We start from the raw sequence: 25,959 nt of genomic DNA, 5'->3' as shown, positions 1-25,959 counted from the left end.
AAGCACTAAGTTTTCCCTTAAAAGTAGATGTGAAGGATTCCCATTCTTTAAAAGTTGCACATAAAATGACACTTTACCATGAGGGGAACTCCCTGGCAGTCCAGTGGTTAGGACTCGGATCTTCCACTTTCAGGGGCCTGAGTTTGATCCCTGGTTGGAGAAATGGGATCCCAGTTTTTTGATGGTACAGCCAAAAAAATAAAATGAGACTTTCCTATGCAAAACCTTAGAGTGCAGTTTCAAGTCTGACTGATTCAAATTCACAGAATGTGAGTGCCATGTTTCAAGGGTTAACATCCAACTCTGTGTGCATCAGACATCACATAAGCACTGAGTCATTTAGGTTTAGGAAATGGAGATTGCAATTATGCAAAATAGCAGAATTATATGAACTGCGCTTGTTACCTGTCATTGTATTAAAAGAATGTAATAAGATAGCTCTATTGGGGGACTTTTTTACTTTCACTGCTAAATAACCCCCCTTTGTGATCTGTGGAAGACACAGGAAGAGAGGAAAGGGGAGTGTTTAGCTAAAGAGAAAGGCCAAGTATCAGAAGTGAGACCTCTGGAAGAGCCTCACATCTGAGCTTATACGGTCTTGCCCTTGAGGTCTAATTCCAGGGTCTATTAAATCATAACCCTTTGTTCCTTTTGAAAGCAACATGCTGACACCGTCAACTCTGTTCACCCTTAGAAGCCTCAGATCTGGAAATGCCAGCTAAGCTATACTACAGGGGAGGGAAATATAGTAGGTCTTTTAAAATTACAAATTACAAGTTTGTAAAATTAAAATTACAAACTTGAATTCCGTATATGGCTGTGTGTACATGGGTAGAGCTTACATGAAACTCGTGTGCTTATAAACACAAAACAGAAACTTCCAACCCACCCCTCCTAGCGTCCAACAGATGCTTCAAGTTCTGCCCAAAAGTGGTGGAATCAAAGGAGGCTAGAAGGCTCTGGTCGGAAGGCAAGAAGCCATCTTTCTTCTCTCACTGCCTGCTGTGTACACAGGGGGGGCTATGATCACTGAAGCCAGTGCTTTAAATGGCTAGAGTGTAAGAGTCTATAATAAATAAGAGACATTCTTGAGATTCTTAGGGATATTTGAATCTGGGGCAGATGGTTAGATGATATTGTAAATTTTCTTTGCTGTGATAATGGTTCAAAATGAGAGCACCCTTACTCTTGGACAATGCAGGCTGAAGTATTTAGTAGTGAAATGTCTGTAATATACTTTCAAGTGGCTCTCAAAAAACCATTCACACAGATAGTGCCAACAAGATAGTATTGGTTATAAAATGAGGGTATTCGGGTGTTCGCGGTACTTTCTCTCAACTTTTATGTATTTTTAATGTTTTTAATAATTAAAAGTTCTGGGGGTGGGAATTAACCAAATTAACTGAAAATGTATTCAGGACTGACCGATATTCAGCTAGTTTTCACTGACACAGATGGTCCAAATATTGAAAGAGCCCCCTTTCAGTTGGTGAAGAGCCTCTGCCCTGAACCTCCTGGGGGTTGCCCCCAACCCCAGATAGTGGGCTGCCCCTATCCTCCAGCTGATGCTCAGGACCCTGGCACCTGCTTGACTACCAAATTGCAGGCGTTCCCTTTGATCAAAGGGTCCGTGCTGCATGGGTCATCATTAAACATTTCAAAACGTCAGTTCTGCACCATCTCAACTACCGGCCATTCACCATGGACCATGCTCTCCTTGGGGTTCCAGAATCTCTCCTCCTGGCCAACCCTGTCCACACGACTTGCTTCCTGGGAATGCGAATGGGAGAGCCCTGTCGCACAGAGCTTAAAGGGTATGATGGACCACAGTGTAAGTCCCAGCCCTGCCACCTCTCAGATACATAACCCTGTGGCCAGTCACTTTAATTTGCCAAAACTCAGTTTACCTCACTGCAAAAAAGAACTCACTAACAGTCAGTTATTCTCTAATGCTGGTTTTGAAAATCAGATGTTTTTCTCAGCATGAATGATAGGGAACAATTTGAGCATAACTCAAAGTTTCAAATTTGCTCATGTTGTGTGGTTTTGTCTGAGAGAAGCACTAGGTGAACGTGGAAAAGTGTACTCAGCGCAAGTGTAGGAATGAACAAAGCACGCGTCTCTAGGTTCCTAGCGTGGTATGTGCCACACCCATTCCATCTGGGGTTACAATTTTCCACTTCCTTCCAGACTGTCCACCTTCCACAGTAACTCACAGGCTACAACCCTTCAGAGTTACTCCCATAAGCAAACTGTTTTTCAAGTATCACAATGAAGTTTCTGAGTGTCATGCCGCTAGCCATTTATTTCCCCATAAAGCTTGGTTTTTATTGGGCAGTTCTGCAAAGCGTGGTGATTAGGAAGGCCTCCGTCACCTTACCGCAGAGCTGACTGGGGTTTCCACCTCCCAGAGCCTGGTGAGGTGTATACAGACTTAAACAGGCAGAGGTTAGCCCAGTGCTGGGCATGCTGTAAGCACTTAGTCAATGCTGGTCTCTTGCTTTGAATGCAGACAGAGCCTGGTGTATAAAATGTGCTCAGTAAACCTTTCCTTGAAAGGTCTGTGGCTCACTAATTTTAGTGGATTAATTAAAGAGGTTTATCCTTCTCTCCCAAGAGGTTGGGAGGGGCAGCAGTTGTCAAACTGCAAATTTGAGCTGGGGTTTCAAAGAGCTGATGGAGCCCTGACCTTCACAACTGGCCTGAGGATAAGAGTTGTGACTGTGTGTCTCTTTTGTGCAAAGAGTCCAGGACTGTTGACCACAGGGCTATACAGGGCCAATTTTGAGACAAGGAGCCTAGACTCTGAGTACTTAATTCAGGGCCCTGGTAGAGTATTAAGTGGTTAAGAGCCCAGGTGAGAGGTCATATGACCTGAGTTCAATCTGAATTTTACCCTTATCAACTATGCCACCTCAGACCCGTAATGTCACCTCCTGCCTCCCACTCTCCCAAGTACAGCAGAGAGATTGATGGTTCCTATTTCCTAAGGGGGTGAGAGGTCAAGTCCTTAGCATAGTGACAGACCCAGCAGGAAAGTTCAATGCACATTAGCTACTACTTTAGAACTAGGGGAAAAAAAAAATTAGAGGCTACCAGAAACAGAGTTGGGGCAGGAAACTGTACGAATGAACAAGTAGCAAGGGGAGGTCTGATTTGGCTGGAATTGAAAAGGCAGGACACTGTGGGCAGGAACTCATTTCTATCAGCCATCCAACCCTAAATCCCTTCTGACATGGAGCCCACACTCAGCTAAGCCATGTTCACTGAACAAACTTAATGGTTTGGTCTCCAGATGGTAATTTCCAAAAGAAACAGAGAGCCTCCTCCAGCTGAGGGCAAAGGTTCCCTAATTAGCCAGAAGGATGCATCAGCCACATGGACTGGTTTGCGGCACTTCATCTGGGTGGAAGCTGATGCGGAGACATTCCTCTGCCCTTCAGAAGAGACCGCCCAGACCAGAGACAAGCTCTGGCCTCCTCCTGCCCCTCCAGTGTCGTCGGTCACCTGTGACCCCATCGTGTACACCAGGCCCTCGCCTCCTCCAGCTCACTGAACCCTCTAGCCTCAGAAGCTTGATCCTTGGGGCTTCCTTTTCTGGGGATTCTCTTCCTACAGTTCTTTTCACAGGTTCCTCCTTCCAGACATTACAAACCACACACACTTCCCTGTGGCCACTTGCCTGCCCCACTCAGCTACAGAGGACCCCTCCACACCCAGTTTCTCCCTTCCCCATTTTCCCACTTTATTTCTTCATAGATAGATGAAAATCGGCTATGGAAACCCACTCCCTGAAATCCTATTTATTTACATGCTAATGTCCGCTTAGACACTAGAACTGAACTTCCTGAAGGCAGAGGCCTGGTGTGTCCCCTCTGCAGTAGCTGTGTACCTGGACCAGTACCTGGCACACACAGGCCCTGAATACACATGGACTGACTGAGGCGAGTATGGAGATAGTCATTTACCCATAAATAGTAGAGGGCTGGGTTCTATGCATGGGGCGGTGGGGGCAGAGGGGATAAAGAGAGACCCAAGCCCTGACCTCAAGCCCCATGGGAAGGATGTGGTGAGAAGGGGCCTAGCCAGGAGTGATGTCAGGGGAAGCAGGCCCTTTGTAGAGGAGGAGGCAGAGTCAGTGCTGCCCTGGGGCATACACCTGGTGGTGGCAGGCAAGGCTCTCAGGCCAGCAGGTAGGAAGCTTGACCATCTAGGCCAGAGAAAGGGCTGGACCACTCTGCTCCCAAGAGCCTTTCCACCTCTGAAACTGTGATTCCTGGGCAGAGGTGAAGAAAACCAAATAGTGATAAAGATAGGACATGGAACTGATTGGGAGGAAAGGTCTCCAAGATGGACTATTACCTAAAAAAGCCAGGTGCACAAAAGACTCCTGACAGGAACCCAGAAGCAGCCAACAGGTGTTCAGTAGGTACAGCATAGCAAGATCACGGTTTTGAATCACCCACATGTACACACATCTCTGTCTATAAAACACTTATATAGGCCTTTATCCATAGTTACTGATAGAGATCATATCTGTAATAAATACAGAAATAAGAGATATATAAGACCTACTATGTGGACTTCCCTGGTAGCTCAGTCAGTAAAGAATCTGCCTGCAATACAGAAGACCCAGGTTCGATCCCTGGGTCAGGAATCCCTTGGAGAAGGAAATGGCAACCCAGTCCCAGTATTCTTGCCTGAAAAATCCCACAGACAGAGGAGCCTGGCAGGGTAGTCCATGGAGTTGCAAGAGTCAGAGACGACCAAGTGACTAAAGCACCACCACCACCATGTGTGTGGTAGTATTCTGAGCCTTAGAAGTGCAACAAAGGATAAAACAGACTAAGTCTCAGGACTTCCCTGGTGGGCCAGTGGCTAAGACTTTGCACTCCCAATGCAGGGGGCCTGGGTCCGATCCCTGGTTGGGGAATTAGATCCCACATGCCACAAATGTAAGTTAGAATACTGCAACTGAAAGATCTTGTGTGCCACAGTAAGACCAGATGCAGCCTAATTAATTAAAAACACACACACACACACACCGGATTAAGTCTCATCTTTAAGGGACTTACATACTAAGAAAAGGAGACCAGGAAATGATGGACAATATTTAAGTTGAACAGTAACCAAGACCATGAGGGAAAACACACACACAGGGAAAGGCGGTACAGCGATAGGATATGACGTGCACTATTACACAAGTCGGGCTCTGGTGAGGGTGAACCTGGGACAGACCTGAATGATCTGAACGAAGTAGGAAGAGAGCCCCAGGGATACCTGGGGGAAGGAGGGGTGTCCCAGACTCAGGAAACAGCAGGCACCGCGGCCTGAGGCAGCAGAGTGCTGGGGAATGATACCCTTAGTAAAGTCTCCACCATTACATATTACTGCTTTCACAGGCATTTATATGATATCACCACCTACAAGGTCCAGCAACAGAAACCTTCTCCAAAACGTTTCCTGCAGTGTTATCTAGGTAGTGATGCTATGTACACTTTTTCCCTTCTTAGCTATCTACATTGTCTAATGTTTCCCCACAGCAAATACATACTAGTTGTATAATGAAGACAACTACAATATAAGAGGTACGGGGAAGATAAGGGAATAAGAGGTACTGCCAGGATTTCAGGCAGGCTCAAGGTCTTTGGAACAGCCAGATTCCCAGCTAAAGCACTGATTTGTGCTTAATGCCCAGAAACCCAATCATGCAACTAATCTTATTTCGTTCTGTTTTGACTGGTAGCAAGCTCAGAGTCAAATTAGCGGTCTGGTTTTAGCTGGGACAGAGGCTCTGTGGCAAGCATCTGGCTACTCAACTCTCCTCACTTTCATCTTTATTTTTCCTTAATCCATTTCTGATTCCTATCTGAGACACATGCATTATATACCTAGGTACCTGTCCCACATCTTTATGATTCTTCATTGGAATGAGGTGAGAATGAACAAAGTAAAGAAAGAGACCAACACAGGCCAGAGGTTCTTAAAGAAGTCTTGAAAGGTAATTAACTCCCTGACAGCCCAGTAGTTAGGGCTGAGCTTTCACTGCCAAGGGCTGGGATTCAATTCCTGGTCAGGGAATTAAGATCCTGCAAGGGGACTTCCCTAGTGGCCCGAAGGCTTAGACTTTGTGCTCCCAATGTAGGGGGCCTGGGTTCGATTCCTGGTCACGGAACTAGATCCCACATGCCTCAACTAAAGATCCAGCATGTGCAACTAAGACCCAAAACAGCCAAATAAATATTTAAAAAAAAAAAAAAAAGATCCTGCAAGCCTTGGCATGGTCAAAAAATTAAAAAATGATAATAAAATGATTCTTCTAAAGCAGAAAAAGTAGTCTTGAAAAAGGAATTGTTTCAGGAAGATTTAGCACCATGGGAAAGGGAACCCCCCTTCTCTGGGGGATCCTAACTTGACCATCATTGACCATTGTCTAAAATGGAAAAGAGATGATCCAGTTCACCAGCTTCTCTCATGAAAAGGATAAGACTGCCTTGAAAAGTGAAAGTGAAAGTCACTCAGTCGTGTCCGACTCTTTGTGATCGCATGGACTATACAGTCCATGGAATTCTCCAGGCCAGAATCCTGGAGTCGGTAACCTATCCCTTCTCCAGTGGATCTTCCCGACCCAGGAATTGAACAAGGGTGTTCTGCATTGCAGGTGGATTCTTTATCAGCTGAGACTTAAGGCCTTCTAAGTAGCAGATCTCTGTGTCTCGGTGGACCCCAAGCTAAATGAACCTCACTGAGCCTCATTTCCTCATCCACAAATGGAGTCTAGTACTCCCTCAAGAGTGGTGGGGAGAATTATATAATGCTCTGCAAAGGTTCAGGGCACTGCTCAGAAAATAGTAAGAGCTCTATCAATTCTAATAATAAAAATATTATATTTTACAATTATCAATAATAGTAAAAATCAGTACTATTTCTGACTGCCCAGTGAATGCCTGACACCCTGTAGTCCCATTTTGCAGATCATCAGTCTGCTCATCCATCAAATGGGAATAATTATAATAGGGTTGGTATGAAAAATACATAATACCAAGTTTGTATCAAGAACTGAAGGGTTCTTTATAATATCCTTTAATTATGTGATTCAGACATTGAGGTAGATTAGCTGAGAAAAGGCACGGGATATAAGGAAAAACCAGATCCAATTATAACAGGGGACTTTCCCATGAGAGAAAAATCAATCTTTAAAAAGTGTTCAATATCTAAAAGTCATGACATGTCCAGAAATATTGGGCTGGTCAAAAAGTTCATTCTGTAAAACCTTACTTATTAAAAAAAGAAAGACAGAAAAGGAGATGAATCACATGTTTTAGGGAAAGCCTGTTCAATAGTAAGCAAAGGCAACCCAATAGTCCTGGGGTTCATGATCAATTGCGCTCTCCAAAATAAAAATATTTGAAACGTATGACACAGTCTCCGGATCTGTTATCAAATTCCACACGGATTAATCATAAACCACTCCTTCCTCCCCCCACCAAAAAAATAGAAAAGCAACCTTACTCCCCGTCCACAGTAAGGAAAGTCCCTACAACTATTTCTTGGCCCGACCTAAACCTGAAACTTCAGCTGCCTTATCTCCGTGTTGGATCTGTTTTCTGCTCCACTTGAGTTTCATGCAGACTTCGCCAGGATAGCAGCAGGGCTTGTGAGGCATTTTAATATTGGGCTGGGCGACTCATAAATTAAGGAGCTGTGTTTGTAGGCTCGTAAGTGACACCTTGGTCCAAAACTATATAAGTTAACTTGTCAAGTCATCCAGCAGCCTGAGCTATCCGGGCTGCCCTCCCTGCTCCAGCAGCCTGGATGGCTAAGATCTTGGATAAAGCAGATGCCCAGTGACTATCCAAATGGAAGAATGAATATGGTTGGATGGCAGGATGGCTGGATGAACAGATGACTCCTCCCCAAATACACTGAAATTCTTCCTCCAATGTTTTTGCTGTTTGTCAGACGTCTTACATATTTTGTTCCTATTTGCTTCTCCAAGAACACTTGGGGAGTTTGTAGCCCTCAACCTTAACTTCCCTTCACCCCTGCCTCAATGGACCTGGAATTGGTTCCCACTTCAGACTGATTATTCCACAAACAGCCAAGGCTTGACCACCTATTTTGGGGAAACTTGAGTGCCTCAGAATATGATAAAAGCTATGGATCCTCTGAGCCAAAAACTGCACGCACACACTCATCTTGTCTACAGCTTTGGGTAGGTTCATAGACTCTGGTCCCTTCACCACCACCACCAAGAATCATTTGGAGAGTGTGTTAAAGGGGGAAAAAAAAATCCCCTCAAGTCCCCTTAGCCCTCTTGACTCCTTCTCTGGAGGGAAGGACCCACTGAGTCTATACCTCTAAGTCTTCCCACAGAGCCTGACTCTAGTCCAGGTCTAAAGTGCCATCCCGGGACCTCTAAAGCAAGCACTGAGTGGAGTTTATTTAAAAATGCAGATTCCTAGATCCCACCCAGATTTATAAACTGGCAACGCTGAGGGGGTGAGACCCAGCAGCCCGCATTTTTAATTTGTTCCACAGGTGGTTCTGAAGCAGATAAAGACTGAGACCTGTTTCCCAGAATAAAGGGTTTAACACTTTTGGGCTGAAAGCCTGTAAACAATTGTTAATTAATGCATGAGCATTTCAAAGGGCAGAGCCTGGGTGACCACATTCCAAGGAGTGGGGAAAGGGAGTGAGAGACATCTGCCTTGAATGACCACATCAGCCCACCCCTCCCCCTGCCCACCTATTCCCAGTCCCCCGAGCCCCTCCCACACAGACACCCACAACCCTCTTCCAGTTCCGTCTGCCCTCCTCCATTTCCCTCACCCTCCCAGCCACTTCCTCAACTGCCCAGACACCCCAAGTAATGCCCGCCGTTCCTTCTCTCACCCCCACCTCTGAGTTGTGCAATGGAAGGGGCCTGGGACCTACAGCAAAATTACAGGTACAACCCCCCCATCAAGACTCCTCTCCCACCCACCCTGCTCACTCAGGCTTTCCAGGCGTGTACCAACCACCTTCTGACACTAACTTACTGTTTGTTGTCCCTCCTCCTTCACTTCTAGAATGGACAATCTGCACAGTGGGTAGATTTTTCACCTGTGACCTGTGTCTTCCCAAGGCCTGGTCTGAATGCCCAGCACAGGGCAGGCGCAGCAGATTGCAGACTTGAGTTGAAGTTTTGGGTTCAGTCCCTGGCTGATGCTAAGCAAACACTCAAAAAAGCAGTAGCGATCAGATCACCCTAACTTCCCTTCCATGTAAAAAGCAGGAATTGAACACTTTCAATTGAGCTGCTTTTAACAACTGATTTACCTTTAGGAAGCAAACAGCCACGGAGGGAGGGGAGGATGAAACTTTTTAAAATTCCATTATTGTTTAAAAGGATGACCACAGGGATTGCATCTAAGCTCAGCTGAAAGTGGGGTTTTTTAGTTTGTTTTTCAGAAGAGGAAGATCAAAATCCAATGGAAAAGATCAAAGACTAGGAATCTGGCTTCCTCATCCACATTATAATTCACTACCCCATCCCCAGGGACCCTAAACCCTCATTCTCCACAGCAAATGGGCCTCTCAGAGGACTACTTATTGTTAACTACATTCTAGGCGCCATGCTGAGGAACGTCTCAAGGCACACAGCCTGGTGGGTGGGGAGGAAGGAGAACCCAGGGGATCTGAACCTGAGAAGGTGTTGGGGAGACAGGGGGATGTTCTGACTCACGTCTTGAGAGCAGAAGATCAGGGATGGCTTCCTGGAGGAAGTAACCACTGAGCTGGCCCTGAGAGAGGAGTTAGTCAGGCAGGGAGCATAGGAAAAGTGTGCCGGTAGAGGCGTGGAGAATCCAGATACCCTGGGGAGGGACCCATGGGCCCCATCAATGAGAAGCCCGGGAGAGGCCCCAGGCCTCCTCGGAGCTCACCTCCAGAGCCTGGGCGGTCAGAGGGCAATGTCCAAGCTACAACCACCAGTCTAGTCCTCCTTGAGGACTATCTCAGGGCCCAGAATAGAGCTGGGGGGGCGGAGGAAGGGGGCAGGGCGCAGCAGTGAGAAGACAGAGCTGGCAGGATATGGGGACTGGATCTGGACTGCAGTGGAGAGACACAAGGCCCCCTCCCATCACCCCTGCCCCGATCCCTGGAATCCTCACTCACAGGGCTCTGGACTCTCCTGCTCTGCCCCAGGCCTCCACTTGCCACTCCCAGGGTCTGGAACACACGCACATATCCTGATCCTTCACATCTCTGGATCTTTGCTCAAAGCACCCCTTCCATGAGGCTCTTCTCAGACCACCCACCACTTCTCAGCAACTGCTCACTCATTCTTAAACACCCTAAACATTTCACGTATTTATTATGTCTCTTGCCTGTTCCCATCAATGCACTAGAATACAAACTCCACACAGAAAGAGATTCCTATGTTTCTGGTTCTCTGCTGTACCCTAAGTCCTAGATCAGTGCTTAGCACATAACAACTACCATTATTTATTAAACGAATGAATGAACGAAACGAATGAATGAATAGAACTGGTGTGCCATTTGAATGAATGATGAATAGAACAGGTGTTGTCATTTGTTGAGAAGGGAAGCAAAGTTGGGGACAGTAGTGGATTTCGGATAAGCATTTGGAGTGGCTGAGGGACAGACAGGTAGACCATGCTGGCCTGAGGGCCACACGGATGGTGGGGCTCATTTCTGGTTATCTGAGGCCACTCCAAATGGCCTCGGAGGAGCCTGGGACTGAGTCAGTCCAGTGGCCCCAGGGCAGACAGAGGGAGGAGAACCTGCTGCTCCTGTTCCCCGGGTTCACCCAGCCTGCCCAGGTCTCTGCCCACAGGGCCCCACCCAGCCAGCCAGCAGCAGCCTTGTGATATAGTCCTTTTATGGCCTTTGTCAGCCAGAGGCCAGGCCGGAAAAGCCATGGGGGACAGGGTGGTCCTGATAGCCCCCGACCCTCCTGGTGGGTCTCCAGGACAGGAAGCTCAGTTTTACCTCGGCTACCTGAGTCATCACCCAAACATCCCCTGTGTCATATTCCTGGCTCCCAGAGTCTGCGTGAGAGGTCCCTCCCCTCCACCTAGGCTAAAGGCACCCCCCCTCCCTTGGCCAACAACAGACACACCACTGCCTCCTCCCCCCTCGCCTTCCTGCTCACATGCCACCCAACACCCCAGACCCACGTCCCCCTGCAGAAGCTCCGCCAGCTGCTCCAGCCCACACAGGTCTTCCCCTACCTGAGTTGTGAATGCACCCTTTGTCTGATAACTTGGCATCTCAGCACTTTGATGCTCTTCACCTCATTTCCACAGCTCTCTCATCGCCTGCCTCCAAACCCCCAGGGACAGGAGAAACTTTGTGACTAACACAGAGCACACAGTAGGCACTCAAACACTGTACTGAGGGGACTTGGTTGGCTTCTGTGATACTAAAAACACCTTCCTGAGGTTAGAATGAGAAGAAAAAACTCCACAGACTGATGGTCACATCTTACATTGCCATTTGCAGAAAACTTCAGTTTTTTAAAAACCTACAAATACAGGCACATGTGTCCTGTAAATGATTAGAAAAATGTCTGGGAGGATGTACGCCAAATCGCTAATGTCAGCCACTTGAGAAGGGGGGGCGGTGTTTGAATTTTCTCTTACAGATTATTTAGGTTTTCCTTGAATGGTTTAAGCTTTATAGTGGAGAATTTAAAACATATTCCAAAGTAGAGAAAATAGAATGATGAGCCCCATGTATTGAATGCCCAGCACCAACAACTAACTGCACGGTGGTCTTATTACATCCACACTCCATCTCAGACCCCTTATCTTTCCAACCATAAATAATACATCCCTGGTTATCTCCAAGGGATCAAGAACTATAGACAGACAACTAGCCCTTGAACAGACACTGGGTCAAGAGTGTCTTAGATCTGGGGAGGTCAGGAAGCCAAGTGACAAGGCGATGTAGCTCTCCTCATCCTCAGTTCTTCTATCTGGCTCCTTCGCTCTTTACATTTTTTTTTTTTTTACCCCCTTGACACAAGTCTAAAGTGGAAACATCTAATAATAAAAACTGAGTACTTAAAAGAGTGTTTGCTGTGTGCCAGGCACTGAAAGCACTTTATGTCCGTTAACTCATTGAATCTTCATAGCAGCCCCGTGAGGTGGGAACTACAATTTTATCCCCTTTTTACAGGTGAGGGAACTGAGGCACAAAAAGGTTAAGTAACTTGCCAAGGACACAAGGCAAGAGTTGAATCAGGATTTGAACCCAGGCAAACCTGTTTCTCATTCCACCCTCCCCAATTCATCTTCATTCTCGGAGGCTCAGGGAGGCTGACTCCTTCATTTCACAGGTTAAAAGAGAAATAAATGCTGAAGATGAAAGCCACAACCTTGATATCAAATCTCTGTTGAAACTAAGAGTCAAGACTCACACCTGCTAAGTGATGTAAGTTTTCTAAGCTGAACAGCCTCCCCAGGTATTTAATTCCCAAAGTCTTAAGTACTCCCATGGCTTAGGCAAGAAGATTAGCAGAGGGGAGATAAAAGAAACCATAACTGAATTCCAAAGTCCAAAGAAAAATCAGCACAATTTACACAGAAGTTTCAAAACCAAAGACTCTGAGAAGCTCTGAAATATCCATCTGTGAGGCACAAAAGAGCATTTCTTTAGAAAGGCAGACTTGAGAAGGCAAAAGGTACAGGAAGCACACCCACAAATTCTCATTTCTCTATAAAGTTTAGTCATGATGACAGGCCCAGGAGGTGGGGTGGGAATGAAATCAACCACATGACCCTCCCCAGCAGCTGTTGAACCCAGTCATTCCCACAAGGCCGCGGGCTCCTTGTTAAGAATGCAGAGATCTAGGGCCAGTATCTCCCAGGATTTATGAGTAAGAGCCAGCACCAAGAGTACCTGTGACCATGAGAGGTGATGTCAGGGAGTTGATTCAATCTCTGATACAATAACCTCACCAGGAGAGGCCTCTCGATGGCCGTGATTCAGGGCCCTGCCCCAGCTGTCAATAGGGCTCAGGTTCTTAGACCAAGCTGACTCAAGGGGTGATGTTCTCTATGGAAAAGCCACAGCTTTTCCACAAACAAGTTGGTCAACTCATTCCCTTTTCAAAGACTCCCACACAGTTGTGATGAAGAATTTGTGGGGGAGGAAGTCTGCTGTCTGAAAAACCTCGTATGAAACCAGGCTTCATTCTAACTGTCAGGTCCTGGGACCCTGGTAGACATGTGACCCTCCCCCAGCCCCCTCTGCCATGAGGAAGAAACTATGAGGAGCCGCAATCCTCTCGGGCCACACCCCAACGTGGGAAGTGGGGTGGGTAGCATGGAAGAACTGGATCCTGGTTTTTGTGACAATTAGTTCTCAGGATTATTCTTCTAGAAAAATGCCTGCCCAGAGTATGGTCATTACCTGGCACCAATGTGGCCTTAAAGAATGTGGGGAGGGACTCTCCTTGTGGTCCAGTGGTTGATTCCCCGTTTCTACTGCAAGGGGCGAGGGTTTTATTCAGGCGACTAAGTTCTCTCATGCTGCCCAGCCAAAAGAAAAAGAAAGAACGTGGAAAGTCCCGCTCTCTCAAGAAACAGCCCAATTCTAATTACATATTCAGCGTCTCACTTCTTCAGGTCTTTACACTAATGTCTTTCTTCTTAGTGAAGACCTCCCTCAAATCCCCCCACCCCAGCACACCCAATTCTTATCACCCTTCCTGCAGTATTTTCTTTCCCTTCCATAGATCAAGATCCAACTGCCTCCCCCAGGCCCCTCCAATGAGAAGGGAAGGAAATCCACGAGGACAGGGATTGTCTTTTGTCCTCTGTGAGATCCCCAAGAACAGGACACGACTGAGCAACTGAACAACAAGATCCCCAATATGTAGCGCAGTGCTAGGTAAGTGCCCAGCGTGAACTTTTTCTATAGACAAAGGAATGCCTCAGTCATCCCAAGGGATGTCTCTCCGAGTCATTCAGAGCAGGAACTATCCATTGCTTTCACTTGGCTGCTCACAGACCGTCTGCTTAGTTGGCTTTTCCTGCTGTGAAGAGTGCAGACTTTGGAGTCCAATAGCCACTGAACAAGCAGCCAGGCTCTCCCACTTCTGGTCTGTGTGAACTGCAGCCGCTCAGGGTCTGTCACTTACCACTGGCTTTGTGAGGTGTAAGGGAGAGACAGCATTGGGGAAGAGCACGTACTACCCATACAGTATTATGATAACAAGTCTTATGTCATAAGAATAAAGGATTATTGTCTGAGTTTTTTGCATCTTCCAGTTCTCTACCAGCTCCCTCCAGGCTCCTGTGCATTGCCAAGAACTGGAAGAACGGAAACTGAGTCTTGAAGAATTAATGGGCCTGAAGGATACCCGGGAAGGTGTTGGGTGTATCTGGAAGCCCTGCTCAAGGAAGGTGTCACCCAGACAATAGGAAGCCAAACAGATGGCTCTGGCGGGCTCAGATCTCTTGTTTAGATTTTGATCAGGTGCTTCTTTACACCAAGAAGTGTGGGGAAGAAATGGCTCATCTGACCTTTCCGCTCTAGTCTGCAAGCTGTTTTGTGACAAGACAATGAGGTAAGGTTACACCAGGGATGTGCAGGGCTCAGAGAAACTGGGGAGTGCCAAGCGGAGACACAGGCCCTGAGAACATCCTCTTCTCCTCGTGTCCCTTCTGTGACTGATACTGAGAAAATCTCCTCTTTTCTTTAAAATAAAAAGCACAATAATACCTGAAACTAATATATGTCAATTGTATCTCAATTTCTTCGGAAAAAGGCACCACAGTGGAATAACTACTAAAAGCAAAAGATATGTACATACCTATATGTACACTCTGAAACCTCATTCATTCATTCAACAAATAGTTACTGACACCAAATATGTGTCAGGAACAATTCCAGGTGCAATACCAATACAGCCTGTGAACTCAATAAGACAAAAAGCCCCTGGCCCCTAGAGCTCTTGTTCTAGTGGGAGGAGACTGACGGTAGACAGGAGAAATAAGTGAAATATTTGTTAGATGGTGAAAAGCAATACAGAGGAAAAAGAAGCAAAGAAGGGGGAAAGGGTTACGCCTCAAACACGGGGTTCAAGAAAGGCCTAATTGAGAGGGTTACACTTGAGCAGAGACTTGAAGACATAAAGGAATGAGCCATGCAGTTGGCAGGGGGAAGCTACTGTTGATGATAGACAGTGCAAAGGCCCTGAGGCATAAGTGTGCCTGATGTGTTCTAAATACAGTCAGGGCAAGAGGTAAAGGGTGGGGCGGGGGGGAGGGTGGGGTAAAGGAGGCAGATTGTGGAAGGCTTGTAAGTTTGAGAAAAGACTGGTTTTCACCCTGTGTAAAATGAGAAACTATTGGCAGATATTGAATAGGAGTGATGGTCTCTAACTGAAATTTTAAAAGCCATCACTCTGACTGCTGAGTGGAGAAAAGATTGTGTTGGGGGGCAAAAAAAGAGAGATAAGACTGTGTTGTGGGAGGGTCAGAGGAAGTAGGGAAACCAGAGGGGAGGCTGTTGCAACATCGATGTGAAGACGCTGGGGGGGGGGGAAAGTCTTTTGGGAAAACTCTCCTGGGAACAGAGGAGGTGCATCAGTGTGTCTGAGTGCCAAACCACAGAAACAGGTGTTCCTCTTAGCCTTCAACTTGCCCAGGTATCGTAAATCTGAAGGGCTTTCGGTCTGTTACATGCTCCTCTAATTACAAAGCCCACTAATGATTATCTAGACCTTGGCCAATTATCCCACAGGATCCTGGGCTGGCCACCATTTATGGTTTTCCTCAGGGGGAACAGGTTCAACTCTTCAGGTGGGTCCCAGGTGGTCCCAGCAGTGACACCTGAGCTCACAGGGACCCAGGCACGTGTTCCCTCTTCCTGGTGTGGACAGATCCACAGCCAGACCTCTGCCTGGCTTTCGCACCTTGAGTTGGTCCCAGGTTAGAACATGAGTTTGTTTAGGACACTTTCCCTCCCAACTCGCCTGGAATGCCAGTATAATTGCACTTTCAGAGACCCAGAAAGTCGAAAAGACAGAAAGGGGAAAAAAGTGCACTTCACCTAGCATTTTTCTGAATGAAAGTCAAAAGGGACAGAGGCTGAAAATGGCTCAGAGGTGAAAGACAAAAGAGGTCCTCAAAAAAACAGGCTGAATTCTAGCATCACAACTAAAAGTGAAATGCAAAGGGTGTGAACACCTGTTTTTCAAAGGGGAGAAGGAATTCGCCTCAAAAAGGTGAATTAGCAGCCTTCCCTGGTGGTCCAGGGGTTAAGAGTCCCTCTTGCCATGCAGGGGACTCGGTTCGAAACTACTAGAACCGTGAAACTACTAGAAAACTACTAGTTTCTACTAGTGGACAACTAGAAAGCTGAAACTACCAGAGCCCATGCACCTAGAGCCCAAGCTCAACAAGAGCAGTCACCGCAAAGAGAAGCCTGAGCACCACAACGAAAAGCAGCCGCCTCTTTCTGAAACTAGAGAAACCCTGCACACAGCAGCACAGACCCAGGGCAATCAAAAAAAAAAATAAAACGATTATTATTTTTTTTAAGGTGAGTCAGTTTCATTGGAGATGCAGTGTGGCGACAGGGCGGTCGAGGGGCGTGGGAAAGGGCACAGGTTTCAGAAGATAAAAGTCCAGCCCTGCCACTACCTGGCTGGGTGAGCCGACAAGCTGTCCAACTTCTGAGTCAAGGAGATAACAACACTTCCTGCCTTGGGCCACCGGGAGGATTAGCTCAGCTGTCGGGTCTGTGAGGACCCCGCTTTTGCAGGTCCCGCTCCTAATACTGGTTAGAAACAAATACTTGTGTTTTTTGTTTGTTGGCCGCCTCCAGATAAATACCCTCAGCACAGCCCTTCCATCACGTTCTCCTCCAGTGTGTGGGGTCCCTGTAACATCTCTGCACCTACTGACACGAGATCAAGGGAAAAGGAGCACTGCCCTATACAAATTCCCATTTATACTGATGCCTGCTGTTCTTTCAGACTCCAGACCTGAAAGTCCCAAATGCCTCCAAGATGATGCCACTTCTGGGTCTTTAGAAACTCTCTCCTAACCAAGACTTAATTTTCCTTCTCCAACTTGCTGCTCTTTCCTCTCTCTTCCCAGCAAAGGACCACCATCTCATTCACCAAGGTGCAGGGGTATAACTGACTGCTGCTCCAATCCTCTGAATATTTTCCCACACAATGACTTTCTCCAGTAAATAGGAATAGCCACTGGTGGGGGGCGGGGAGTCTCAGAGAATTTCTGGAATCTCCCTGAAGACCCCCAGCACTGGGTGTACAGTGGGGAGAGGTTGGTGTACTGGCTACTTCCCAGCGCCCCCCCATCTCCATCCCATGGGCTCTACCCATCAGCCCTAGAGGTCTCCTTCACTGGCATGGTGGAAAGATCAGTCTTACCCTTCTGGATCAAGGGTGCCCTTGGAGCCCTGGACAACAGACGCCCACACCCTGGCTGCCGCTGGGTATTTACTCATCAAACACTCGGGATCAAGCCTCTGGAGTCGTCTGGGGTGATGAATCAGGTAGACTTTGGGGGAGCTTTTTAAAATGCCCTGTTAGAACTGCCCCTTTCAGAGACTGTAGCTCAGTGAACCTGCAAGGGATTTTTGAGGTAATCTGATGCTTAGCCAGGGTCTCAGGGGCTGAGGCACAGCATTTTTTGAAACCAAGGAAAAGACAGGCATCCTTAAGCCACGTGCACTATGAAATATGTTTCAAAACCAAGCAAAGGCTTCCAGGTTCAAGGTTATCCTCATTTTCTGGCCCCTGCCCTGACCCAGTTGTTCCTTGCCCACTGACCCCTCCCACCCCAATTCTGAACAACATTTATGGGCAGGTCCCCAGGCAAGCCCACCCCAGCCTCCCATCCCACCTCCCAGTACACTGCACAGCAGCAAGCAAGAAAATACTGCAACATTTCCTTTCCACGCAAAGGGCACTTTGGTCTAGTCACTGTTTGCTGTTGGCAGAGTAGTGTTTGCTTTAACACAGAAACAGGGAGAGTGAGGAAACTGGTTTGGCTGGTTTGCTGCGTGGGAGAGCACACAGGGAAACGTTTGAACCAAAGCTAAAACGAGGGAGAGTCTCAAACAGAAGGCACCAAATACTCTAGGGGCTTTAATGTGTCACCTTCATTGGGCACCTGATACACAAGATGACACGCGAACTATTACGCCCATTTAACAGAAAGGGAATCCAAGGTTTAGAAAGTCCTGGGCCAACATCTCTCAGCTGGCAAGGAATTCCTGATTCCAGTCTAGGCAGTCTGACTCAAGAACCTTCTGAATCTTCTTGGGCCTTGAGAGGTGGGGGAGTGGAGGATTGAGGGTGATATGAGGAAGGAAAGGGAAGAGGAAACAACAGAAAGAGGGGGCTTAAAATGCTCCCAACAGTAACAAGCAAAAGCTGAAGTATATAAAAGGAAAACTTCAATTAGTAACAGAGAAAAGGAGAGAGGGGGGAGGGAAAAGAAGAGACACACCACAATTTTTTTTTTTAATGGACCAAAGACCAAAAAAAAATTTTTTTTTTAATGTCTAATAACTGCCCTTCCATTTCCAGAATCAGGTTTGAGGTCTGCCCTCTGTGCCCTCGCTGGCTTTCAGAGGGAAGCACTCAGTACCCTATATCCATAGACACACTTATCACTATACCCCAGCCTCAAGAGCCGCTGGCTGGGCATGAAGCTCTCACAAGCATCTTTTAAAAGTTCTAACAGACCCCACTCTCCTTGACAATTACAATCAATACCAGAGGCTAGCCCCAGGCCACAGTTTGAGATGAGAAAAATAAACCAAGGGGTGAGAGGTAGTGAATATTCATTCATTCATTTGTTCAAAAGAATGAGTGCATACTCTGTCCTTAAGAAATATGAGCCATTTAATGACTCTTCCCTGTTTCCTTACATCCTTCTCACTTTATGTTCAACCCACATCAGCTTTATTCATGACTGTAATCCCAGATCCAGCCTGATGATGACACTCAATCTGCACTCAACTCACATTTGTTGACCAGAGAATCCAAGTGAAGAAACAAATATGCAAATTTAATCCTCACAACAATTCTGTTTAAGTATGATTGCCCTCCCGCCCCCCAGTTTTACAGATAAGGAAACAGGCTCATAGAAGTAACATGATTTCCCCAAGGTCACACCGTTATACCAGTCAAAGCTGTGGTTTTTCCAGTAGTCATGTATGGATGTGAGAGTTGAAGAAGGCTGAGTGCTGAAGAATTGATGCTTTTGAATTGTGGTGTTGGAGAAGACTCTTGAGAGTCCCTTGGACTGCAAGGAGATCCAACCAGTTCATCCTAAGAGAAATCAGTCCTGAATATTCATTGGAAGGACTGATGCTAAAACTGAAACTCCAATACTTTGGTCACTTGACGCAAAGAACTGACTTACTGGAAAAGACCCTGATGCTGGGAAAGATTGAAGGCAGGAGAAGGGGACAACAGAGGATGAGATGGTTGGATGGCATCACCCACTTGGCAGGAGTTTGAGCAAGCTCCAGGAGTTGGTGATGGACAGGGAAGCCTGGCGTGCTACAGTCTATGGGGTTGCAAAGAGTTGGACACGAGTGAGCAACTGAACTGAACACAGCTAGTAGTGGAAATTCAAGTCTGGTCTTTCAACTCCTGGAACTATCCTAATCAGCCCCAACCCAACGGTCTCCAGCCTACAGCCCTGAATGGAGATGGGGGTGGAGGCAGAGTGGAAACCCAGGAAGTCTGATTGTGATAGTTGCCTCTAAGGGATTTTTGGGTTTTGGCAGCTTCTGGGAGATTGAGAGCTGATTATTTCAGCATCTGGCATATCTGAGGCTGGAAGGAACATTCCAGAAAAAGGTTCACCCAATAAAAAGCCCCAAAAAGCAAACAGGGATTTCCCTAGCAGAGGGGAAAGGCAGTTCTAGTGGCCAGTAGAGAAGCAGCAGCCACCAGTCTTCCTTAGGTGGCCTTCCTCAGGTCTTTTCTGCCACTTCTCATGAGACACAAAGGCAAGGGCAGGATGATGGTCCATTAATCTCCTTCCCCAGGGTCTAGGCACCAATTCTTGTCACAGAGCCAGTAAGGGGAAGTGACGTCTAGGAGTTTGAGAGGCAGGGAAGTGGGGATCTTATGATGTAAGGTAACCCCAGGCAGGCTTCCATATTTGTTTTTTAAAGCCTGGTTTAATTAGGGGGCCTGCATACTGTTTCCATCACCTTTCAGCACATCTTTTAGAAGGAGGGGGAAATGGGTGTATTTAACCCGCACAGGTGGGTGCCTGTGAGCAAGGGCCATCCATCAAGCAGTCAGAGCTCAAATGCAAAATATAAGCCCTGTTTGCCTAAAGCCAGGTGGCGGAGGAAGCGAAGCAAAGAAACCATCAGTTTGAAAGCCTGCCTGGTTTTTTTTTTGCGTTTTTTTTTTTTTAAACACCACCCCTCAATCAACTCAAAGCTGAGTGCCCTGGGATAATACTCCTGAGACCCGAAACTAACGCCTGGGTTTCACAAACAAGTTTGTATTTAAAAAAAAGAAAGGAAACTGATCAGAAACTCTGAAGACCAATGTACAGTTGTGCTTTTGGTGTTTTTTGTTTGTTTGAACGTTCTCCATTCTAAAACCTGGAGAGAAACCAAAGTAATAAATACAAAGCTGAGTGAGATGGTGGGGTTCAGCCATTTCACAGGGCACAGGACCCAGAAAACTACACCCCAAGACCCCCTGAGTTTGGTCAAAACCCTATTTCTGACATTCTTCAGCCACCTGTAGACATAACATCACAGTCTCCTTGTTCTCACACTCCCATGCAGCAAATTTCCCACGAGGCCAATGTTTAAACCTGGCACTAATAATATCCCAAGCCTCCATCTTCCTGGACTGTCCAAAGGGAATGAGGCTGCCTCCCTAAATCCTGGTTGCCTTTTGAAAATCACAAAGCCAGTTCCCTGAAGTTGCATGTTTTTACCAGAAGGGCACTTTCATCCTGGGGCAAGTCCACAATGGGTTGGAAAGAGACCTTATGGTCCAAAAAGGCCAAAAAAATTAAACGTCAGGAAATCTGTTGAGCGGGGCTAGGTGTGTGTGTTTCTGTGCGTGTGCTCAGTTATGTCTGACCCTTTGGACTATAGCCCTCCAGGCTCCTCTGTCCATGGGATTTTTCAGGCAAGAATACTGGAGCAGGTTGCCATTTTCCCCTCCAGATGATCTTCCCCACCCAGGGATTGAACTCAGGTCCCCTACATTGGCACATGGACTCCTTACTACTGAGCCACCAGGTGTATAGACATAAACAGAACTGGAACCAACGTCATGAGCGCCAGGATTCCAGAGGCTGCTTCTCCCATCAACACCACGAGCTACAGGCTCCTTCCACCTCCCACCGGGTCTGGTCCACCTCCCTCACCACCAGCCCCCGTCAGGGTCCAGGTCCATCACCACCTCTGCTCTCCAGGGCACACAGGGAGGAGGACTTCACAATGCACAGGAGTTCCCCAAATACACTTTCTTTTTTTTTTTTTTTTGAGATTGAGAGGAAGAAGGAATGGGAGAAAGGCCAGCTGTTGATCCCTGAGCAGAGTATGGAATTGCCTTATGAGGCAATTCCTGTTTCCTCATCTCAAAACATAAATAACAATGGTGCCCACCGACATAAGATTCAATGAGGTGAAATATGTGATACACCTGCCCCAGAGTCTGGTTCAAAAGTGAATAGGTGTGGCTATTAATAATAATATAATAATAATATTTGTATTATTATCATGTAATAATATTATCATGTAAAAATAACAATATCATGTCAGATATAAGGACTTGGTGGTGGGGGTGGGGGATAAAAACTAGACTAGCCCACCTTTGGTGTTACCAGATGTCTTGGTGAAAGAAAACAAAGTGACCAATACTTGTGTCGCAACACCTCACACACAGATGTACACACAGTTTCTAAACTTTGCCCTGAATTCAAGGTTCAGTCAACTTTGCCTCCTCCCAGAAGCCAGTCTTTGCTCCCCACTGATACCCATCCCTGGCCACCCACACTGCCACCTCAGTGCCCATAGACCACAGTGTCCTCTAAGCAGGTCCTGGGACATTTCGGGACATTTCTCATCAACCTGCTGGAATGGGAAATACCAAGGGCAATGGTGGGGTATTCCTTTAAGTCCTCAATCACTCCTGGGGTCCAGCAGGGCCCGGCAGAACATCAATCTGAAATGGGCCAAGTAATGGGGGACCCACTGCAAAATCAAGCAGACAACACTAGATTTTTTTCCTTTTTGACCCAATAGAAAGCTCCACACAACACAGACGAGCCTCAAAAAAACAAATATGTTTAATCAGTCAAGCTGCAGTCTGTCTGTTTAAAAAAAAAAAAAGTCGCCTACTGTTGGAACAACTTCCAAAGTTAAAAAAAAAAAAAAAATATATATATATATATATATATAGCATGATTGCTGCATTTTTCACATGGCCAAAGACTGGAAGAATAAACAGTGAACTCCCTTAGGGGTATTGTGGGTGAGTCCTTTCAAAAAATGTTTCTTTTATTGTTATGATACTCACCCAATCAACTAAATCAAGAAGGAGAAAGTCCTTTGGTAGAAAATAAGCACCTGGAGATCAGTGAAACCAGAAGAGAAACCAACCTTTCCTTGCTCTCACTCCCGGGCAAAGTGAAACAAAGCAAAATCTAGAATCCTGATTATCACAGTGATAAGACCCAGAAGTACACTGTGTCTGTTTTTCATTCCCTAAGTCAGGGCTACCAGGCTTTAAAAAAAAAAAAAACACCAAAAAACCACACATACACACACACAGGCCTGCGCGCCGCGCGCACGTGCCACTATTCCTTGGGGAAAAAGTACCTGTATAAAAAAAAAAACTTCATCTCTATGAGCAAAAGCCACAGCCTAGTAACCAAGAGAGGACTCCTCAGTCATTCCAGAGATGTTGAATGGGGCCTGGAAGTCAGAATCTAGATCAGATTCCTACTTTGACCCTGGGGCCAGTGGACTCCACCCTCCTGAGTCTCTCATTTGCCCATCTGTAAAAAACGGGAATTATCACCTCCCCCACCACCCTCTTCCCACACATCAGGTTTTAGACGTTGGAAAGGACAGACTGTCTTAAAGTGGTCAGGATAATAAGGGACACACTGAAGACCCCTAATAAGTGTCCCCCATAACTAAGTCAACCATACAAGACAGCCCCTCAAACCCAACGCTTTATCCTGGCAAAAGTTTAGATCCCCGCATCTGTGTAATCTACAAAGGGTGTCACCTGAGCCAGGAAAGACGGTGCTCGCCCAGTTCGCTCGCCCAGTCCAGCCCGCGGGCGTAGGAGCGCCGCTTCTCCGACCCTGCCCACTCCCACCCCACCCGGCTCAGGGACACTGGCGGCGCGCCCTCACCTCTGCCTAGGACTCGCCCTCTCTCCAAGTTCCGCCGGGGCACGGTGAACGTGTAACTCTCAGCACCAAAGCCAGGAATGCAGGGCTCCGGCTCCTGGCAGAGCCACGATGACACCTGGGGTAGGGGAAAGGTATGAAACCGGGGTGACTTGGTGAGCGGGGGTCTCCTCCTACCCACATCGAAACCAACAGCGCCTCCCTTCCCTCTGCTGGCAACAGGACTGTGGGAGGGGTGGGCCCACCCACCCCCAACCCCCCCCACCCCCTCCATTCTCCCGCATTTCCCCCATCCCCATTTCCCCACCCCCATTTACCCCCATTCCGCCACCCCCATTTCCCCCCATTCCTCCCCAGAGGGCAGCCAGCCAGCCAGCCACGTCAAACTCTTTCATTCAGAAACCTGTGGCCGCCAAGCCTCCAGGACTTCTCAGGAGGGAAGGCTGCTGGCTCACCTTTTCCAGCCTCAGCACCCCTTTCCTTTCAGTCTCCATTTCAATTTCATTGGAGGCATCTTTACTCTTCCCAATTCCACTCTCCCTAGACCGCGGGTGCTCCAACCTCTTTACACCCTTCCTTATCCCGGGTGGGGGTGGGGGGTGGGGGGTGGGGGGTGGGGGGCATACCTATTCACTATCCTTTACAGGGTAGGTGCCTTTATCTATTGGTTCCGCTTTCCTTTCCTCGTTCCCACTACTCCCAGCTCCGCCCGGACTTACACCAGGGCTCCCCATCCCATACCCCGACGCCCACCCTGCTCCATGCCCTCTACTCCCCGCCCGTCGCCCACCCGAGTACCCGGAGGCTGCAGTGAGGCGCGCCCCTACCTCTGGCATTTGCGGGAGGCCGTCCGCAAAGCCGCGCTCGCCCTTCACCCTCACTGGCTCCCTCTCCCACTCCCTTCCCCATGGAGTCCTGAGCGCGGCGCAGTTTCCGGGCCATTCAGGCCCTTTGGACCCAAACTTTTTTGGAATAAGAGGAAACAGGGGACGACAGGAGAAGAAGAGAGAGGAGTTTGGGGGCTGGGGGGCGGCTTATGGAGCCGGAAGGCATCCCGCGCAGTCAGGGGACCCAACGTACCTGCAGCAGCAGCAGGAGCGCAGAGAGGTTGCGGCACCGAGGGCCCATGGCAGGCCGGGCGGGGGCTGAGTAGGATCTAGCTGAGTTGGATCTAGCTGAGTTGGGCCGGGCTAGAGTCTGGCAGAACTTCTACGAACTCACAGGTGCTTTGAGGCTCCAGACGCCAATGAGCTGCGGGGCGCGGCGGGAGCCAGGTGAGCCTCGACGGTCCCGCCCCCGGCACCAGGATTGGCTGAGGATGCACCTGCCGGCCGCAACCAATGAGCGGCGAGGCAAGGCCTCCGCTTCCTCCGCGGACTTGGGCGGACGCTCCGCCCCCGATCCCGCCCCGAAGCCGCAAGCAGACCGGGTGACCTGAGAGTAGTCAGAGTAATGCAATAGTAGGGGCTCCACAATTCCTATTACCACTAGGTTCGAATACCAGCCTCGCAGTGGCTCACTAACATCTGGGGCCAGAGAGGATTTTACCCTTTAACTACTTCTGTCTTTTAAACTTCAGATCTCCATCGGTCCTTGTCGACAAATCAGTTCACTGGGCAGAATCTTCCCTTTCAAAGCCTCAGTTTCTTCACCTACTAAATGGTAAAATAATCACAAATGCCTTCTTGTGTTGTTGTGAAGTTGTCATACAATTAATTAAGACCAATGTTTCGTGCACCACAAAAGCACTATGCAGATGTGAGGGACAATAATAAGTAACGATTGATACTGGGCATTAAAAGTTACTGTGCCACAGGCTCTGTGCTAAGCATTTGACATTAACCATCTTATTTCATTTCATCTCAAAACAACACAAGAGTTGTGCTATTATTCCCATTTAACAGAGGGACAACCCAGGCATAAAAAATTTGAGGCCAGTAGGAAGTAGCAGGGGGCTTCCCTGGTAGCTCAGATGGTAAAGAATCTGTCTACAAGAATAACTCGCTTCAATGTCCCATGCAAGGGACATTATCTTTCCTTTTACGCTGGGTTCGATCCCTCGGTCGGGAAGATCTGGAGAAGGGAATGGCAACCCACTCCAGTATTCTTGCCAACAGAACTCCACGGACAGAGGAGCCTGGTGGGCTACAGTCCATGGGGTCACAAAGAGTGGGACACAACTGAGCGACTTTGAAAGATACAAGACTGGAACCCACCTCCACAGCCCGTTCCATTGGCTTCACCTCATGTGGCTCCATATAATCTTCTGGCTGGAGCTGCAGGTTTCAATCTGTCCTTTAATGTTGACAGGAAGAGATCCATCAGAGATCAGCCAAACCTGTCATTTGCGAATAACTCGCTTCAATGTCTCATGTAAGGGACATTATCTTTTCTTTTACCCTTGAAGCATGATCAGAACTACAGTGTGTTTAAAAAGAAATGGTAATTATGTGATATGATGGGGGTGTTAGCAATGAGTTAGGTATGTGTTAACTAAGTGTTAGTTATTATGGTAGTAATCATTTTGCAATATATGTGTCAAATCAACATT

The 25,959-nt window shown here is 47.5% G+C and overlaps 1 protein-coding gene across 1 annotated transcript in view; it reads right to left on the bottom strand.

Moving 5' to 3' along the window:
• The window catches only part of CDH1 (cadherin 1), a 72,704-nt gene extending 48,058 nt beyond the window's left edge, over nt 1-24,646 (bottom strand). The window contains 2 exon segments of the mRNA NM_001002763.2: nt 23,412-23,526; nt 24,489-24,646. Coding sequence (NP_001002763.2) covers nt 23,412-23,526; nt 24,489-24,536 — 163 coding nt within the window. The 5' untranslated portion in view covers nt 24,537-24,646.
• Between the last annotated feature and the right edge of the window lie 1,313 nt (nt 24,647-25,959).

This window comes from Bos taurus, chromosome 18, assembly GCF_002263795.3.
Source record: "Bos taurus isolate L1 Dominette 01449 registration number 42190680 breed Hereford chromosome 18, ARS-UCD2.0, whole genome shotgun sequence".
In the NCBI taxonomy this organism is placed as follows: domain Eukaryota; kingdom Metazoa; phylum Chordata; class Mammalia; order Artiodactyla; family Bovidae; genus Bos; species Bos taurus.
This window is presented reverse-complemented; position numbering and strand designations above follow the sequence as displayed.